Below are 20,716 nucleotides of genomic sequence, written 5' to 3' on the forward strand. Positions count from 1 at the left end.
GATGCATTCTCATCATCTACAAAGGCATGTCAGAAGTGTGACAGAATACAATCCACTGGTCAGGATTCAACTGCGTTGCGATGTGTACCCTCATAGATGTATTTTATATTCACTGTACTCCCCAAACGTCAAGTCAAGTTTATTGTCATCTGATGGCACAAGTACAACCCCACGAAACTGGACTTCAGAGCAAAACATGCACAAGCAGACATAACATACATACAAAGGATACATATGTAGGACAAGTACTCAGATACACAAGTAAATAAATATTGTTTCGCAAATATGAGGATCTCGGATGGTCAGTTCCTTTGGTCGTTCATCATTCTCACTAGCTGTGGGAAGAAGCTGTTTCTCAGCCTGGTGGTGTTGTCTTTGATACTCCTGTATCTCTTTCCTGATGGGAGCAGCTGAAAAATGCTATGTAGAAGGGGTCTTCAATGCCTCTCACTGAGAAGGTCAAGGGTAGCAGATATACTTATATGAGAACACCACTGTCATCAAGTTTCTGCCCAAGCATAGAGACATTGGTATCTTGCAAGGGTGTGGGGCCACTCATAACACAGACTTCAATCAGGGAGACTGTCATGGGAGAGCAGTATTTGTTTGGTCATATGTGAGGTCATCATATCCTCTTTGCCAGACATTTTTTCTTGAAATAGCCTATTATTTAGTTATACTGTGGTTACCATGAGGTGAGTACTTTAAGCTTAGATGTCCATCCCAGGGGCGGAACGGTTGGCATAGTGGTGTTCGGGACCAGGGTTCGAATCCCACGCTGTCTGTAAGGAATTTGTACATTCTCCTCATGTCTGCGTGGGTTTTACCTGAGGGCTCTGGTTTCCTTCCACTGTTTGAAAAGTACCTGGGGTTGTGGGTTAATTGGGTGGCCCAGACTCGTGGGCCAAAATGGCCTGTTACCATGGTGTAGGTCTAAATAAATAAAATTAAATAAGTGATCCCTATGACAAAGACTCAGTAACTCTTCAAGCAGCTTCTGAAGGAGATTGATTTTGGTGCTTGGTGCAAAAACCATGATGCTACTTTTAACAAAAGTAAAACACAGAAGTCTGCAGACACCATGGTTGAAGTAAAAACACCATGCTGGAGAAACTTAGCAAGGAATCAAGCTCGAAACGTTGCTCTATAAAATCTTTGCTCTGTAAAATACGCAATTTGACCTGCTGAGTTGTGTTTGTGCTACTTTTGTTTCACAAATATTTTTCAGAGCCTCTGATTGGTCATTGCTGTGGTTCAGCACACCTAAAGAGGGGAAATTCTTTCCAGAAACTTTAGACTGTTCCCAGTTACGATGCCTGTGATTCCCTGTACCATCCTGGAAAATAAAGGATGTCATGGCTGGCTTCTTCACATAGCTCTTTACAACAATAACATTTTCTGGAGTTATGTGGTCCTGGCTCAAGGGTATACAGGGAGCAGTAGAGTTTGCCTGAAAGGATGGTGCCACCTTTAAAAATATCAGGTTGATTTGTTCAAGTAATGGCACCATTAAGTAGGTATCTTTACAAAGATCTCAACCTACTCCAGTCCATAGTCCTTCCCACTAATCTTGTCCATGCACACGAGGCTGTGAGCTATCTCGGAACAAAGCATTATCAGATCCTCTTCTCTCTGCAACTTTGGTGGTTTCAAAATTTTTACAGAGATTCAGTTCACAATAGGATCTAACTCAGGAACCCCTGCAATTTTGAAGGGAGCAGCATGGCCAACAGTTAACCTTCTCATTTTTAGATCAATTTTGACTGTCAATATTTTAGTGTTTCACCAGAATTATAGAAGTACAGCTAAGATCTTAATCTGCTGTAAATATTTGTACATCAATTTTAAAACAGCATGAGTACCAATTTTCTTTCAATGAAGGGACCACGATGAAAAACAACTTGTGTTACCTGCTCTGAACCCGAACTGTATACTCAGCATTTCGGAGACCTATTGTGAAGTTTTGAATCCTTTGAGAGATTATTAGAGAAAGTGTGAGAAGTTATAAGTGAGTGTAAAAGATTATTTTGGAATGCATGTTTATGGCTTTATAGAAGTCTACTAGATTATGAGAGGCACAGATAAGGTTGACAGTCGGCACCTTTATTTCAGGGCAGGAGTAGCAAACGCCAGATGACGTTTGTACAAAGTGAAGGGAGGAAAGTTTTTTTAAAACACAGAGAGTTGTGAGAGCCTAGAATGCATTGCCAGGACTGGTGGTGGAATCTGGAACAACAGGGGCATTTAAGAGACTCTTAAGGCAGCCACATGGATGAAAGAAAAATAGATGGTTATGAGGTAGGGAGGTTTTTTTTGGTAGGTACAGTGTATATATAAATTGGCACAACATTGTGGGATGAAGGGCCCTGCATGTGTGAGTCATTCCTAGAGTTCGGGAGATACGTAGTGAGGATGGGAAATTCTAAGGGAGTGAGTTTCTGAGAGAGTGTGGAAATTTTTTTTTATATGAGATTCCAAGAATGGACAAAATTTTTTGAGTAAATATGAGAGATTTGCTCAAAAATGTGTGGGATTTTGAGTGAGTGTGAGATTCAGTGTCAGGGAGATACTGAGTGAATGTGAGATATACTTAAAGTAAGAGCAAAAAGACAAGGCGGCAGAAACTCAGCAGGTCAAACACCACACTTTATGAAGCAGATAAAGATGCACAATCAATGTTTCAGACAAGCTCCTCATCAAGGTACGAGCCAAGGCACTTCAATCACGGTGCCTGCAGATATAGAATATAGAACAATACAACACAATGTTGCCTCAATGTTGTACTGACCCATATATTTCTTCCCTAAAAAAAGTACTAAACCCTCCCTACCCCATAACCCTCTATTTTTATTTCATCCATGTGTTTTTCTAAGAGCCTCTTAAATGTCCCTAATGTTTCAGCTTCCACCACCATCCCTGGCAGGGCATTGCAGGCACCCACAACTCGCGTAAAAAAACTTACCCCTGATGTCTCCCCTAAACTTCCCTCCCTTTATTTTGTACACGTGTTCTCTAGTGTTTGCTATTCCTGCCCTGGGAAGCAGGTGCTGGCTGTCCACCCTATCTGTGCCTCGCATAATCTTGTAGACCTCTCTCATCCTTCTATGCTCCAAAGTGAAAAGTCCCAGCTCTGCAAACCTTGCCTCATAAGACGTTTCTCAATCCAGGCAACATCCTGGTAAATCTCCTCTGCACCCTCTCCATAGTTTCCACACTCTTCCTATAATGAGGTGACCAGAACCGAACACTATAAGTGTGGTCTTACCAAAGATTTTTAGAGTCATTTGTGTTTTACTCCTTAAAATGAGAGATTTAGATTGTGATTAGTACAGGTTGAATGAGAGATTCCGAATGTATGTAAAATTCCATGTCAGTGTGATAGATTTTAGTTTGTGTCGAATATTCTGAGTTTGAGAATTCTGAGTGAGACGTGTCAGATTTTCTGAGTGAGTGTGATATGCGTTGGATGGACGTGAGAGATCCTGCCTGTCAGAGATATTCTCATTGAATGCGGGTGAGCATTGTAAGGGTTTCTGTGAGAGTGTGAGAGAGTCTAAAGCAGCATTCTGAACAGGTGCCCTAAGGCCCCCACCCCCCGTCCCTGGGGCCCACAGCACATTTAAATAAAAGTCTTGCTTTCTTTCACCTCACGTAACAAATACGTTTTTTTATAATACAATCAGTCGGAGAGTAGTACGGAAGAAACCAAAATTTGACTGCTTCACGGGAAAAGGGGGTGGAGGGGAATCCACAAACTTTGAGCAGAGTCCCCGAGGCAGGGCCACAGCCGAAAAAAAAAAGGTTGAGAGTGGCTGTACTAAAGTGTGAGTGTAAAAAATTCTGAACGTGACAGCCATGCTGCATAAGTCAGAAGATTCATTATGTGGAGATTTTAATTGCGAGAGATTCTGAAGGTGTTTAAGAGTCTGGTGGGCTTTGAGGGAGAATCTGAGGGATTCTGAGTGAATATGAGATTCTGATTAGAGAGCAAAAGCTATATTGAATGTACGGGTGAATGTGGGATCCTGTGACATTGAGTGTGCATCAGACTGGGAAAGGTATTCTGAGTGTGGGTGAGAGATACTGAGTGAATGATTCTGTAAGACATGTTGGGTGTACGCACGATTCTTTAAGTGAATATGAGATTGGGCCAATATGAGAGGTTGTCAGATATTTTAAGTGTATGTGGAATTCTAAATGAGAGTGAGAGAGTTTGACTATGAGAGTTATTCCAGATGAGAGTGAGAGATTCTGAATGCGTGCAATTGAATGAGATATGGAATAAATGAATGTGTGTGAGATTCTCTGCGTGAGGAATATTAGTGAGTGTAAAAAATTTTGAGTGAATGTGCAAAGTTCTGATTGTTAGAAATTTGTTTGAGGGACATAATGAGTGAGTGAGAGATCTGGATAAAATGTGAGAGATTCTTTCAATGGGTGAAATTCTCAGTGATTCACAGAGATTGTTTAGGTACTTTGAGATTGGACATTTCTTTTCTTTCAGCAATAAACAAAGGAGCGAAGCATTGCTTCTGGATTATTCTATTCTGACATTCCTTACAATTCCAATTTCTAATATCTTGTGATCCGGGAAGGTTAAAGGACGGGCAGACGGTAACTTTTATGTGGTTGCGAAACTTTTTAATAATCTCTTGCGTTGTTTGTATTGAGCAACCAGCAAAAATAATCAAAAAACAAAGGGGTGAAATTTGTACTGGTAAAGGAGAGTAAATCCTGCGTAACAATATGCATGTTTAACCTCTAAATTACCAGAGAACATCCATTCAGCCCATGAAACCTACTCCTTCACCTGATCATTTCCAAGACGCACCAATTTAATCCTCTTTAAAAAAAGTTCAGTACAAGTTTTCTCAAATATATTTAAGTTTAACCCTGCTAGCACTAAACTTTCACATAAATTAAAACTTTCAAGTGGAGCCATGGTCAAGAATTGGACACTGAGGGTTCCACTCAGTCGAATACGGCCACTGACAATACCAAAAATTCACCCACATTGTGCTGTTGGGACCTCAAGCTCATTATTTTCTCTGGTTTCTGTCACTGATCTCACCAACAGTATGATCGATAATCTGGTTAAGGAACCTGGGTGAAAAATTAGCCTTAACCACATTTGGGGAGAACTTACCTGCTCTTCCTTGAAGTAGAACTACTATTTAGCTAATGATTACAGACTAACAGCATCTTCATTGTTGGGGTCTTTCATGGCTTGGTTCAGCATCATGCTGAAGAAGATTGAAAAGAGGGTTGGTGCCAGAACACAGCCTTGCTTCACGCCATTGTTAATGGAGAAGGGTTCAGAGAGCTCATTGCTGTATCTGACCCGACCTTGTTGGTTTTCGTGCAGTTGGATAATCATGTTGAGGAACTTTGGGGGACATCCGATGCGCTCTAGTATTTGCCAAAGCCCTTTCCTGCTCACGGTGTCGAAGGCTTTGGTGAGGTCAACAAAGGTGATGTAGAGTCCTTTGTTTTGTTCTCTGCACTTTTCTTGGAGCTGTCTGAGGGCAAAGACCATGTCAGTGGTTCCTCTGTTTGCGCGAAAGCCGCACTGTGATTCTGGGAGAATATTCTCGGCGACACTAGGTATTATTCTATTTAGTAGAATCCTAGCGAAGATTTTGCCTGCAATGGAGAGCAACGTGATTCCCCTGTAGTTTGAGCAGTCTGATTTCTCGCCTTTGTTTTTGTACAGGGTGATGATGGTGGCATCACGAAGATCCTGAGGCAGTTTACCTTGGTCCCAACAAAGCTTGAAAAACTCATGCAGTTTGGCATGCAGAGTTTTGCCGCACGGTACCGCACGGATGGCAGTCTCTTCAATCTGAGGCGCCTGCAAGCTCACACCAAGACACAAGAGAAACTTGTCCGTGAACTACTCTTTGCAGATGATGCCGCTTTAGTTGCCCATTCAGAGCCAGCTCTTCAGCGCTTGACGTCCTGCTTTGCGGAAACTGCCAAAATGTTTGGCCTGGAAGTCAGCCTGAAGAAAACTGAGGTCCTCCATCAGCCAGCTCCCCACCATGACTACCAGCCCCCCCACATCTCCATCGGGCACACAAAACTCAAAACGGTCAACCAGTTTACCTATCTCGGCTGCACCATTTCATCAGATGCAAGGATCGACAATGAGATAGACAACAGACTCGCCAAGGCAAATAGCGCCTTTGGAAGACTACACAAAAGAGTCTGGAAAAACAACCAACTGAAAAACCTCACAAAGATAAGCGTATACAGAGCCGTTGTCATACCCACACTCCTGTTCGGCTCCGAATCATGGGTCCTCTACCGGCACCACCTACGGCTCCTAGAACGCTTCCACCAGCGTTGTCTCCGCTCCATCCTCAACATTCATTGGAGCGCTTACATCCCTAACGTCGAAGTACTCGAGATGGCAGAGGTCGACAGCATCGAGTCCACGCTGCTGAAGATCCAGCTGCGCTGGATGGGTCACGTCTCCAGAATGGAGGACCATCGCCTTCCCAAGATCGTATTATATGGCGAGCTCTCCACTGGCCACCGTGACAGAGGTGCACCAAAGAAAAGGTACAAGGACTGCCTAAAGAAATCTCTTGGTGCCTGCCACATTGACCACCGCCAGTGGGCTGATAACGCCTCAAACCGTGCATCTTGGCGCCTCACAGTTTGGCGGGCAGCAGCCTCCTTTGAAGAAGACCGCAGAGCCCACCTCACTGACAAAAGGCAAAGGAGGAAAAACCCAACACCCAACCCCAACCAACCAATTTTCCCTTGCAACCGCTGCAATCGTGTCTGCCTGTCCCGCATCGGACTGGTCAGCCACAAACGTGCCTGCAGCTGTCGTGGACTTTTTACCCCCTCCATAAATCTTCGTCCGCGAAGCCAAGCCAAAGAAGACAGACTAACAGCCAGTGGTCTTGCTCAGAGCATGAATTTGAATCCATAATAGCTCCTGAATTCAAGAAATTAAATAAATCTAGAATTTAAACCAAAAGGCTAATATCAAGAATCATGGCGTTGAATTTACAAGATCATTCTAAAAATTCCACCTAGTTAGTGAGGCAGATTTCATCCAGGGAAGAAAGCCTTCTATATTCACTTAATCTAGTCCATTGGTTCTCAACCTTTCTCTTTCCACTCACATCCCACTTTAAGTAATCCCTATTGCCATCGATGCTCTGTGGGATTAGTAAGGGATTGCTTAAGGTGGGATGTGGGTGGAAAGAAAAAGTTTGTAAACCACTGTTTTAATCGCACCTCATTGACTCATTATGTGCACTGTTTCATAACTCCAAAGTGATTCTCAACCTTCCCTTCCCACCCACATCCCTCCTTAAGGAATCCCTTACTAATTACAGAGTCCCGATGGCATAGGGATTCCTTAAAGTGGGATGTGAGTGGAAAGAAAAAGGTTGAGAACCACTGTTCTAGTCTGTGGGGTTCACCAATTTGGATTTTTTTCATCTGTTCCTTCATTCTGGGCAATTAGGGGTGACAATGAATATTGCAATCGCCAACAATTAGAAAAAAGTGACCCTGGTTTAAAATTTGAACTGAAGGTCAGATCCACCAAAGGTCCGATAATGTAATGCTGCCTCAATACTCCATTGATAAGTCTCATCTCACGGTAGGCCTGTGTCTGAACCGCTCAACTTACTCTCAGCCAACTGTTCAGTTTCAAGCCTGATTGTCCTATGAGCATTGAGTATCAACTGATAGTGTAGAACTGACATCATATGATAGCCAGGCCAAGTGTAAGTAGAAAGTTCTAGCAGCGACAATGCACACCCTCTTTATTGTAATGGAGCACCAACTTATCTAATTTGCTCAGGTGCAATACACAAAAGTGCTGGGTAATTTTCTCGAGACCAATATTGCATCTTTAATCCACAGTATTCTGAAGTCAGAGAACACAGTGACTGAGAAAAAAAAGCAGATCTGAACAGATAAGTTGATGGTTTAAAGAGAATCAAACGGATGTTTAAGGTTAAACCTAGAATGGAAAGGCTCCATGTCTGCACCCTGAACAGACTTTAAAAAGCATTACCACTGTTTCCCACAATTGCCTACAAACCATTTACATGATATCAAATGGACTTTATTGTTAGAATCTAAAAACATTCACTGAATTCAACTGTCAAGATTCAAGATTCCTTTATTACATGGAATTTGCTTTCGTCTGCCGTAAGGCAGGCAGATTCGGCATCGGCAGAAATTGCCTGAAGCCTCCTTAATCAATTGATAGAAGTAAAACAGGACCCCAATTGGAAAAATCTGTTGTAACTCTGCAATCAACTAACCAACCATCTGTGAGGTGGTTAATTCCGATCTAAACTGCCTTCCTGTGAATGCATGGGGCTGTGCTTACAGTTTGTCAACAAGACTGATGATTTACAACCACAAGTGTATTCACAGTGATGGGATGAACACCCTGCAGATCACACATGTCAAACTCTGGCCCGCGGGCCAACGCAAGATCATTTCAAAAATGTATTAGAGGTGGCCCGCTGGCCGCTGCGCCAGTATAGTGCATGCACAGTAATACAACAAATCCCAGAATGCATTGGCGTCAGCCTGCTAATCGCCCCCACCTCCTCTGTTTACGTTGCAGGGTCTCACCGTGGACTCTGGTTTTGGGGCCTGGCCGGTGTCAGGGGAAGCCAAGGCCGCTTCCCAGCGCCCGGAACCGGAGGCCTCGGGCCTGACCTCGCCAGGACCATTGCCCACTCCCCCTCCCTGCCGCAGGCTGACCCGCGACTCATAGTGATGGGGCCGCTGATCCGCCGAGATGCCGCCCTGCAGCGAGAGCCGATGCCCCCGCACTGTCATCGTCCAACCCGATCGCCTGCAAACCCCCGCCCTCCCGCACACAGGCCTGAGTAAGTATAATGAACTTTAATCTCAGGATAAAACGATCTTCCAATAGTTTCATGTCACAGTGATAAATATATTCCTGGTTAAAAATGGTCCTGCACCTGGATACAAGCTCATTAGGCATAAAACTTGAAAAGTGTGTAAATCAAAGGATATCTGTACCATTTGATTGTTTCAGGAATCATGTTATTCTCCCACATTCTCAATAGCCCTCAGATTTTACTATTCGACAGCACACTAGCAACATTTGACAAATCCTCTATAGAGAAATATTATTTATTGAATATTTTATTTCTCATTTGTTATTGCTTCTGGAAAGAGTTTATCCAAAACTTTTATTAAACATTTATTTTAATAAGAAAAAGTTTAACATTACATATGTTGAAAGAAGAGAAAACATGCAGATGTTGTTGAAAATTTTCAATAAATATTAGTTCGGCCCTCGACTTAGTCCAAGTTTTTAATTTTGGCCCTCCGTGAATTTGAGTTTGACACCCCTGCTGTAGATCTTTCAACATCAGATGGGTGAAGTGCTTGCCTGAGTGGGCTCAGCTGTATCACCAGGTTCAGGTGCAAGGATGTTTATATGTGAGCACACCAATCTGCCTCCTGCAAAACAAGTTCTGAGACCTTGCCAAGTCTCCTTTAAGATCTTTAGATAAGGAAGGGCAATGCCCTGACAATCACCCTCACAATTTCCCCCTCGCATTGCCAAACAAATAATATCTTCAAATCAATTCATGGAGCTAGAGTTCAACATTGGTGGTGTTATGAAATAGATCTTCAGAAATTCTAGCAATTTCTGGGCTAATGTCAGAAAACTACTATGTAAACAGCTAGAACTTTCTACCTACACTTGGCCCGGCTCTCATATGATGTCAGTTCTACACTATCAGTTGATACTCAATGCTCATAGGACAATCAGACTGGGCATTTTAAAACTGTACAATCCACATTGCTCATATTCCAAAGAACAAGTAAAAGCCATCACAAAAGCAACATTAAAACTAGAAATTTCTGGAAAACCTCAGTGCTGCAGCCAAAATAGAACAATGTTGATATTTCTTCACAATTATGAAAGCAAGCATTTTGATGTTCCATTTTTGCGAAGGCAAAAATCAAACAATAGTAGGTTATTTATCCAAGACAGCAGGCTCAGATCTTTAAAAGAGCCCTCCAATTAGCGTCACCCTTTTCCCCCGGGAGAACCATCTAAATTTATATTGTAAATGCTTTTTCTCATTTTTAGCCAACTCTTTCTTGAAAGTAACTGATCTCCTGAACAGTCAATAGTCTTAAGACTGTGACAACTGATATGTCAAACAATTTTCCTCATCCCAACTGGATTCATTTTGGTAATTATCTTAAATATATTACTATGGTCCCTCTGCAAGGTGAAACAGGTACCTTCATTTATTCTAAAAAAAAATGCATGATCATTTTGAATACCCCTTTCAATTCTCCTCTTACTCTTCTATGAGGAGCATCAACGTCAGTCTTGCATGTCTATCTTTGCTCTATAATGGACGGTGTTTGACATGCTGAGTTTCTCCACCATTATGTTCTTACTTCAACCACAGGGTCTGCAGACTTTCGTGTTTTACTCATAGTTTCTCCACGTAACTAAATTCTTTGGAATCTCCAGTAAAACCCCTTTGAACCTATCTAAGATCTTAACATTTTCCCAGCTACAAATATAAGTCAAAGGATTGTATTGCATGGAAGTAAGCTTTCAGCCCACTGTTCATGCCACAGTGTTACATTTCCTTTCGATGCATGGGGTGGCGCAAGAACAGGACTGGGAGTAGGTGGCGATTAATGATTGCTAACTTGTCCTCTAAAATGAAGATAGGGATAAATCAAAAAAAAAGAAGGGAAGGGTCAGATCATGTGACTGAGAGAGTAGAATGGAAATTAGTTGCAAGGATAACTGTTCAAGCCCAAAGTACGTGTGAGGAACAGCACCTCAGCTTACGAATTAACCGGTCAGTCTTTGGGACTCAATTCAACAATTTCAGATATTGATGATGTTGAGTTCATTGTCAAACACGTAACCAGTCTTTGTTGTGTTACAACTGGCTAGTTTTTAAAGATTAAATGAGATTTTCTTTCTCTACAGATGCTCTCAGATCTGCGGAGAGCTTCAGCATTCTCCTTTGTTTTAGAATTCCTTCAACTGCTTTGCATCAGTTCAAGTATTTTTTTATTCTCACTACTTACACTCCATCGAGTTATGCTCCTCCAGACAGATCAGTTACGGTGAGAAGACATTCATTCCTCTCGCATAGATATGATTGTCAGCAATTATTATCAGTTGGACAAACATGCTCATTAACAGTGCTGCTATTGGTGACAATTAACAATGGTAAGCTATTGATTCTAATTGTAGATGTTAATGGTCTCTGATATGCGGTGGTAAAAGAAAGGTTCAACCAAGCCATGGATCAAAGGCTAATTCCAACAACCACTTTGCACTCGATGTCACCAAAAACAAGCAGCTGAATGTTGACTTCAGGAAGGGAAAACCAGATTTGTACACTGGGGAATCAGAGGAGGAGAAATGTAGGCTTGGGCATCACTATCTCAGAGGATCTTTCCTGGAACCAACACACTAATGGCTTCGTGAAGTAAGCAGGTCAGCACCTACTTCCTCAGGAGTTTGTGGAGGTTTAGTACGACATTCGGAAATCCTGGTAAATTTCCACAGGTGTGTGGTGGAAAGGGTGCTGACCGGCTGCATCACAGTCTGGTATGGGAACACCAAAACCCCTAAGTGTAAAACCCTGCAAAGGGTAGTGGACAATATCTCTCCCCACCATAGAGAAAATCTACAGTGATCAAGAATCTGCACCACCCAGGACATGCCCTGTTCTCGCTGCTGCCATCAGGAAAGAGGTATCAGTGCCACAGGACTCACACCACCAGGTTCAGGAACATCTGCTCCCCCTCCACCATCAGACTCCTCAACAACAAACTCAATCAGGGACTCATTTAAGGACTCACTTTTGCAATTTATTGGTTTTTTTTCTCCTCTCTGTATCGCGCAGTCAGTTTATTTATATTTCTTTATTTGTTTACATGTGTATATTGAATCAGTTTTATTTTGCACAACCAATTAGTGATAATTCTGCCTGGCCAACAGGAAAAAAAATCTCAGGGTTGTATGTGATGTCATGTATGTTCTCTGACAATAAGTCTGAAGTCATATAAAACCCTTGCATCTCATCTTCACCCTATGCTCTCTTGTTATTGAGACCTGAAGTCTGAAGAGGGACTTGGACAGGTTGGAAAAATGGTCAAAGAAGTGGAAGATGGAATACACCTTTGGGACTTTGCTAGAAAGGCGTAGATAATTTTCAAAATGGGGAGAGAACTCAGAAAGCAGGGGTGTCAAGAGCAAGATTCCCTAAATGTTAACTTCCAGGTTGAGTTGGTAGCAAGGAATGCAAATGCATTCTTTTTGAGAGGACAAGAATCTTCAAAGTTCAAAGTTCAGATTTATTGTCAGAGCCCAGACATGCTCTCCAACGGCAGCGTTCCCTGTAGATGTTCTCCATGGTGAGGAGGGTATTGCCTGTGATGTCCTGAGCTGTGTCCACTATTTTTTGCAGGGCTTTGTGCTCAGGGGTATTGGTGTTCCTGTACCAGACTGTGATGCAGCCAGTCAGCAGACTTTCCACCACACATCTCTAGAAATATAAAAGCAAAGATGCAATCGTGAGGCTTTATGAGGCAGTTTGGCATTTTGTGAGCAATTTTGGGCCCCGAATCTAAAGAACGATTTGCTGGTGTTGGAGAGGGTCCAGAGGAGGTTTACGAGAATGATCCTAGGATGAGAGGGTTAAAAATGTGAGGTGCGTCTGACGGCTCTGGGCTACACTCTCTGGAGGTTAGAAAGGTGAAGGGGATCTAACTGAAACATACCGAACATTGAAAGGGCTGGATAGAGTGGACGTGCGGAAGCTATTTCCATTTGAGGGGGAGTCTAGGACCAGAGGGCACAGCCTCAAAATAAAAGGTCATCCCTTTGGAGCAGAGATGAGGAAGGTTTCTTCAGCCAGAGGCAGGTGAATCTGTGGAGTTCTTTGCCACAGACGAGTCTGGAGGCCAAATGATCGGGTAGATCGAAAGCAAGAGGTTGAAACGTTCTTGATTAGTAGGGACATCAAATGTTGTGGGGGGGAAGGCAGGAGAATGGGGTTGAGAGGAAGAGTACACCAGCCACGCTTCAAATGGCGGAGCGGACTCGATGGGCCAATGGCCCAATTCTGCTCCTATCTCTCATACGGTCTCGCTCCTCTACTCATCTGCCTTCTCCCCATAACCCCGATGCCCTTCCGAATCAAGAACCTCCTTCTTTAATGTATCCAATTGATGACTATTTATATCAAAAGGTAACATGGCCAAACACCCTTAGCTGGAAGGCATCGAAGACACATCTGCCTGCAGAACGGTTGCAGATTGATAGTGGGTTAATGGAAAATTACAGTTTTAGCGAGCAGGTTCTCTTGGATTGCCTGCAGCTATCGATCAAGCATCAATCAGATAAAGTAAGAAGTTTTCATGGATCAGATTGCAAGGCAAAGTGGGCGGGCTTGGAAAAATACAACTCTCTCCGGTTATTTGCCCTCTTCTTTCCAAAGTGCAGGTGCGATAGGGCGAATTATTTGCTTGCCGGGCAGAAAAGGGAGAGGTCAGTGGCCCTCGAGGTGATCAATCTGCAAGAGCTCCGCCTCCGCCGCCCCGGTTCGGTCCACCCACTGGAGAGTGGCAGTGACGTCTGGCACTCTATAATAAGGAAGTAGACCGAGGCACGTTCATTAGAGCACGACTTGGGGCAAGGCGATCCAGAGGGGCAAGACAAATCGCCAATCAACAGGCAGCAGCAAGAACAAGGCACCTCCTGCAAGAACCGGTAATGTCTGGGTCCCACAGGGTAGGGTGGGGGGGGTTTCTTCAGCAGGTTTCCGAGGCTGATCAGTGGAAGCATAAAGATAACTTGGTCATGAATGCAGGTCTCACGTATTTAAATGCATGCAACATAAGCAAAAAGGTGGGTGACCTTGCAGTCCAATTGACTCAGAAAATTACAGCTGGGACCTCTCAGGATAGAGGGCAGGTGGGGTGAGGAGGGGAATGGGGTGGCCTATTCCAACAGGAAACAGAGAAGGCATGTAAAAATGTAATGTTGGCAGAGTCACAGGGGATTTCAATATGCAGGTAAGTGCTGGATCCGAAGAGAACAAACACATTGACAGAATGCCTGCAGGACTGCTTTTTTAAGAGAGCAGGTTGGAGATGAGCTGAAATTCCGGGCAACGAACCGGATTTGTTAAGGGAGGATCAGGTAAAGAGGTTCTGAGACAAAATAATATGATAGAATTCACCCTGCAGTTCGAGAAACTAAAATCAGATGGAGGTCCACTATTACCAGCAGAATGAAAGAGCATCAGGGAGGAGATGGCCGCATTTGACTGGAAGCAGTGATGATGATGGTGGCTTGACTCAGAAGGTAGAGGACAAATTCGTCCCAAGGATGAATTTTAAATTTTAGACATCCAGCACGGTCGGTAACGGGCCATTTAAACAAGTCCTTGCCGCCCCAATGAGTTTCAAAAGGTGGGGGGGAAACCGGAGCCCCCCCCACCCGGGGTAGACACAGGTGGACCATACAAATTCCTTACAGACAGCGTAGGATTTGAACCCTGGTCCCGATCGCTGGCATTCCGCTAACTGCTACGCCAGCCGTGAACAGGAGGGTGAAGCAACCATAGCTGACAAGGGCGGGTCAAAGGGCAGCAGAGGACTTTGTATGGTGATCTGGAATGAGCATTTGGATCGTGGTTGGGTTGAAAATGTAATTTCCCTCCACGGATGCTTGATGTCTTTCGAGGCGTAAAACTGGAGTTGTCCCACCTTCAGACCCAAGGCAGGGGTGCTCTATTTCTTCACACCCAAGTCTGAACATCAACATAATAGGGCATGTAGCCATCCCTCCTGTAATGTGGGTCTATTTTTGCCTTGGCGTTTGTTCAGTGATATTGGACTCTTAGGGTGCGGCACTCTGGGTTTGAACCTGGAGCTGATCTCAAGGCTCTGAACCCCAAATCCAGCTTAATACTCTGAGTGCAAAGTGAGGGAGCGCTGCCCATCTCTATGGCTTACAGGTGATGCTGAGAGACAGTTGCTTCATTTCTGAGGGAGAGGAGGGGGATGGTGGTGCTGAAGGAAAAAAATCAGAAATAATCATAGTAATATGATGGGGAGAAAGACCCTTCAGCCCTCTGAATCTGTACTAGCCATCAGCTACTCATTTACATCAAACCTACATTAATCATTTTTTAAGAAATGATTTGCATATTATCATTAATTTTCCATGACCTCACCCCAAATCATACTATCCACTTCTAAACCAAGGGCTATTTCCAATGACCAGTTAATCTGCCACTTCCCACATCTCTGGGAAATGGGAGTAAACCAGAACACTTGTAAATACCCATATGTCCATCGGGACAACTTGCAAACTCCACATAGATGAGAGCCGAGGTCAGGGTTGAACCCGGTTCTCTGACCCCGCGAGGCAGCGGCTCCTCTTGTTGTGTCGCCATGAGCCATTTCGTGCGTAGGGAGGATTGGGTGGTGCTTATTGGGAACTGGCCCCCTCTTCTGGAGGGAAGCGCTGCTCTTTCTGAAGGGGAAGGGGGCACTTAGATAGCTAACAGAGAAAGAAAGAGAGGGAGTGCCAAGGAAGCATTGGGGTACCCTGTGGCAGGGAGGGTGAATGATGCTGAGGGATTCCTCCCCTCTCAGTGGGAAAGTAGAGTAGAACTGAGGAAGCACACCCTCACACTATTTTCTACCCCCCCACCCCCCCACTCTGTGTTGTGGAATAAATGTGGTACAGTGTGAAAGGCTCCCAGAAGGCGGAGAGGGTGCACTGCCACGTTACGGGTAGTGTAGGGACTGGGTGAGTGTTGTCCTGCCAGTGACCACCATCATCTGACACTCTATGAGGGGAGCAAGTCTTCCAGAGTTCTAGCCTGAATTTAACTTGAACTCGCATAATCTTTATTAAGAAAGTGGGCTGTTGGGTCATTTATCATCTTGATGGAAATAAAATGGCTGTCCGACTTCCTACATGGTACCTTAACTTTAGTCCCATGTGGTGATACGACCGCCAGCCAACTGCAGGGGGCGATCTCTGTACTTGCAGGAAGACCTCCTCGGGGCCTGACTCCACCTGGCCGGTTGTCAATCAGCCGACCCGAATATAGACCTGAGCCAGTCACACGGGAGCCACCGAAGCATGAACCGGTGTTCAGACTTTTACCTGTTGTATAGTCTTTTGAGTTTTGTGCTTGCTTGCTGCTTCCACAGCCCACCACATCCCAGAAAGCCAATCACAAGCTGCGAAGTGTTTGGACTTTCCTGAGATTGGGATTTGCAATACAATGTGTTTCCTCCCACCCCCCCCCACCGCTCTAGAACCAGAGCTTTCAAAACTTAAAAGGCATGATCAAAGATGCAGATCATCTATAATGCAGTCAAATATTGACATTCAGTTGAATAATTGTGGCAGTTCCTAAATAAGCCTCTCTCTTCTCTGCTCTTTCCGAGAAAACAAGATTTCCATGATGCCTTTCAAAATATTTCATGGCCAATTAACTTGTGGAAATCTACTGCTGCTATGGAAAAAATACAACAGCCAATTTGTACATGTTTGTTTAAAGATTAATTCCGCTTTCCCCTGGTTATAGCAATACAGAGACCACCTGGGTATTTTGTTCTTTCTTTCCATTTAAAATATTTTTATTTATTCATTTAAAAAAGGAACTATACAATAATGTGCTCCAGAACTAGTAAAAAATAGTTACAATAATGAGCACATGTAGAAATTCAGAAGGTACAATAGCATAAACATTAACGATGCAATAGAACTGAACAAAAAAGGATCTATTCTAAACCCCTTCCCTTAATCAAGGTTGGCATTTAAAAAAATTCAAGTGGCATAATCTCGGAGAGAGACAACACCGTGCCAAAACTCCAAATCAACACTAACTCTTAACATTATGCTAGTAGTCCATAAAAGAGCCCCATATCATTTGGAATTTGATGTTTGAATCAATATCTAATTTTTTTTCCAGGTTTAAATGAGTCATAATATCTCTTAGCCATTGTGCACGTGTAGGTGCACTTTCCATTTCATCAAAAATGCACGTCTGGCCGTCAACGAAGAACAAGGATAAAATCCGACATTGAATTGAAGTTAGCCTAACATTATCGTCACGAAGTATTCCAAAAAGAGCTACTAAAGGGTTAGGTTGGGTATTTTTAGATCTGATGAGGGCTTCTGCCTTGACCTGCCTTTCAGGCAGTGAATTACAGAATTTCACTTTGCTCTTGAGAAAAATTCTCCTTGACTCTCCCATCGATGGCTTGAATCATTGATCTATTTAAAGAAATGGGCCTTCTGTCTTCTCTCCATTTTATATAGCTATTGGACCATTTCAGGCCCATGGTACTATTGAGACTTCTGTCATTTGCTGCATATATGAGTTGAAGGATATTCATTGTTGCTGCTAATACTACAGATGCTTCTTGCTTTCCAGTGTTCTGAATGAGATGTCTCAACTATTTGCCAGTGAACTCGTGGATGAATATAGTTCAGTCAGCTAAAAGCTACACCCAGCAACCTTCCAGTCTTGCTTTACAATATCATAAATAATTTGAGATTTGAAATGCAGTCACTCAGCTAATGCTGCCAATATTTCACACATTTTCGGGTTCTGATTCTGACTTCTTTATGAACTTTGTGCCTGGGCTAGACTGCAAGGCAAATATAACTGACACCCTCAATCTGCATTTGCATGGCGAACAGTCAGTGAGATGGGCACAATGTCATTTTCTTGGACTAATGAGTTCACTCCAATTTTCTTCAGTGACATTTGGGATGTAACCAAAGAAGTGGTAATAAATTTAGTATTTGGTTTGTTTTCTTTCTTTCTTTCTCTCTCTCTCTCTCTCTCTCTCTCTCTCTATATATATGTCTATCATACATACATACATATACCTACATACATATACCTGTCTATCTATCTATCTATCCATCTATCTATCTTGGTGTACACACACACACACACACACACACACACACACACACACACACACACACACACACACCTATATAAAATCTATATCAAGTGTTTGTCACTCCCCCACAGAAATCCAGAATAGCTTGATTATAAACCCAAAGGGGAGGGGCTTGTGGACTAGATAAAACCAGGTGATCTTGAATGGTAGTACATCTCCATAAGCTACATCGTGATCATTATTAGTCACTTTGCAATTCCCTATACAGCCATGCATCGAATTGCGTCCGGATTACATTCTGGAAGTGGGGACGCTAATCGATTTGGGTGTAAGTCTATCAATATAGGTGAAGTATACTGTCCACCATAAGATATCATGACACACATCCATATTTACCTAAACCTCTATATTGTGCATACTCATCTCAAAATACCATAGTTAATAAAATGTAAATATTGTACAGAACCTATAAAAATATACATACATATAGGTAATAATGGAATTAAACCCTTATAGTGACCTTGGACGTATCTGGGATCAGGCACGTTGAGGTATGGCTGTATAGAGATCTTGAATTTTTTTATGACCATTTTCCTTGCTTTCAGATAAAAAACAATTAAAGGTAAGATTTAAAAAAAATGAGTAAGGCAGAGGTTCATCAATAGTGCAGTAAAATCCCTGGTATCTGGAATTCAAGGAAACGACAACCCAAGTAACTGGCAAAAAAAATTAGAGGAAATAAATAAATATTTTTTACAAAAAAAATCAAAATTTATTTAAAATTGTAAAAGTTAATGTTCTCTGAAGCAACACGCAACCTGTTGCTGAAGATGGGAGCAAACATTCAGCCAGTGGAGCGCCCTGGTCGTGCCCCGCCTGCAGATAAAGTTGTGTTTGAATAAAATGGCAGTGCCCAGGATGAAGAGCCGGCTGGTGCCGCTCGCCGCTGGGGCGACTCTCCCAAAGTGTCTCCATATCCCTGATGAGTAAGAGTCTTTATTTTTATTAATATTAAGTATACTAGAAAGGCTTTATTTGTAAACTTGGTGGGGGTGGGGGGTAGTGGTGTTTAATTATGACGGTGCCATGGTTAGCATTGCAGTTAGCGCAATGCTGTAACAGCGCCTGCAACCAGGGTTTGAATATAAATTTACATTTTGTAAGTTATTGGAATTACCTGATTAAAGTTAACTTTTGCATATTAAGGACTACAATATTAATTTTTTTTCAAATTACTTTACATTTTGCTCTGTCATTTGTCTTTTAAACTGTTTATTTATAATGCAGGTACATTAGTTATATGTTGTAAGAGTGTGTCTCAGGCAACCAGAAAGTTGGCATATCTGGCATCTGCAATTCCCGTAGGTGTCAAATACCAGGGATTTTACTGTCAATCCTGTTCTGCCATTTGGAGAGAAATGCAATGAGCCTGGTTGTTCGCACAAGTCCTAAAAACTCTTTTAATCCAGTGTGGTTACTACATTCCCTTTTCAAAACCATTATTGATTCCACTTTCACTTTCCTTCACGCAGCTTACAGCCTGGGCATGGTGGTGGTCTGTGCTCTTCACTGGGATTCTTGGGTTGAATTTTTGTTTGCACAGTTATTCAATAAAACTAAATCTGATTTTTTTAAAAAAAAAAAGACTGGAGCATGGACATTTCTCCAGGATTGAAAGAACACAAAATTTGATCTGTGTCTGAACTGATCATGAGGAAAATGGAAGGTCTGGAAAACATTTTTCTTTATTTCCAAATTCACTAAGTCTTACTGGAAACTATCAGAAGGGCAGGCTGGTGACCTGCTTATATTTCTTCTGGCCAGGTGCTTGAAGAGCTGGAGGAACAATCTCCTTTACGCTCCAAGCCAGGAGCCTTTCAATGGCTAATGTCAGGGACTTGCATGCTCGCGTGAACTCAAGACTTGTCTAATCATTAATTTCATCCAAATTCAGTATCTTCTATTCCCAACTGACAGGACACCACTCTGGATTCCTGTTTGCATTGCTGTAATTTTTAGAGATGTCCATCATAAATAAATGGATGATCTGATCCCAGTTTTAACTTTGAGTTGACGTATTTGCTGTTATTTGTATTTGCGAAACGCTCCTTGATTTGCAAATTCCTTTTTAAGGAACCTATCCCTTTGATGATGGCGGAGATGTTTATCGTTGACAGCCCAGATGTGATCTACACCAAAGATTGCATTGAGGCAGTGTATCCCTATCAGACTACACAGGTCTTTGAAGAGAATGGATCAATTAAGGTAAGGCATCTGTTTTCTGTCTGTAGTTGCTCGTGAAGCAGATTGACAGTAAGGTAAGTCTGGTGACGATGCCTCAGACTAAGTTTGCTTACAGGATTCAGTTAATAACAAGTTTTCAGAGACACTTTGTATAATTCCACGTTACTGGAGTTAGACCAGCTTCTCATCCTGAGTTGGACTTATTTCTATCTTTTAAGTGTCATATTTCATCTTGTACACTTTTCAGATCGGAGGGAAGGGGAACTAGTTAAGCATCTGATCATTATTTTGTAACATCGTCCCAATTCCACACCTCTTCCCCCATGCTGGACCTACAAATGAATATCTAGACTGCGTATGTTGAGGTTTGCACGTTAACAATGGCCACTTGGTTAAGATACTAGAAACGACAGGTACCTCTTGACTTATGCCTGTCAAATGCAGAAGAGTTGACACACGCAGTCAAAGAAACTATGCAGATTTAGCAAAATAAAATGTTGGCAGAAGGATG

General features: G+C 42.7%; 1 protein-coding gene across 4 annotated transcripts in view; it reads left to right on the forward strand.

The window, feature by feature from the left end:
* Positions 1-680: 680 nt before the first annotated feature.
* LOC138758618 (inositol-3-phosphate synthase 1-B-like) overlaps positions 681-20,716 on the forward strand; it is a 35,753-nt gene continuing 15,717 nt past the window's right edge. The window contains exons 1-4 of one of the 4 annotated variants that reach the window (XM_069927841.1): positions 681-695; positions 10,991-11,236; positions 13,515-13,786; positions 20,095-20,226. In XM_069927841.1, coding sequence (XP_069783942.1) covers positions 20,110-20,226 — 117 coding nt within the window. In that variant the 5' untranslated portion in view covers positions 681-695; positions 10,991-11,236; positions 13,515-13,786; positions 20,095-20,109. Of the gene's footprint in view, positions 696-10,990; positions 11,237-13,514; positions 13,787-20,094; positions 20,227-20,716 lie in introns of those variants that run through there. The other 3 variants (XM_069927840.1, XM_069927839.1, XM_069927842.1) reach the window with 3 other exon arrangements.

This window comes from Narcine bancroftii, chromosome 3 (genome assembly GCF_036971445.1).
Source record: "Narcine bancroftii isolate sNarBan1 chromosome 3, sNarBan1.hap1, whole genome shotgun sequence".
Classification (NCBI taxonomy): Eukaryota; Metazoa; Chordata; class Chondrichthyes; order Torpediniformes; family Narcinidae; genus Narcine; species Narcine bancroftii.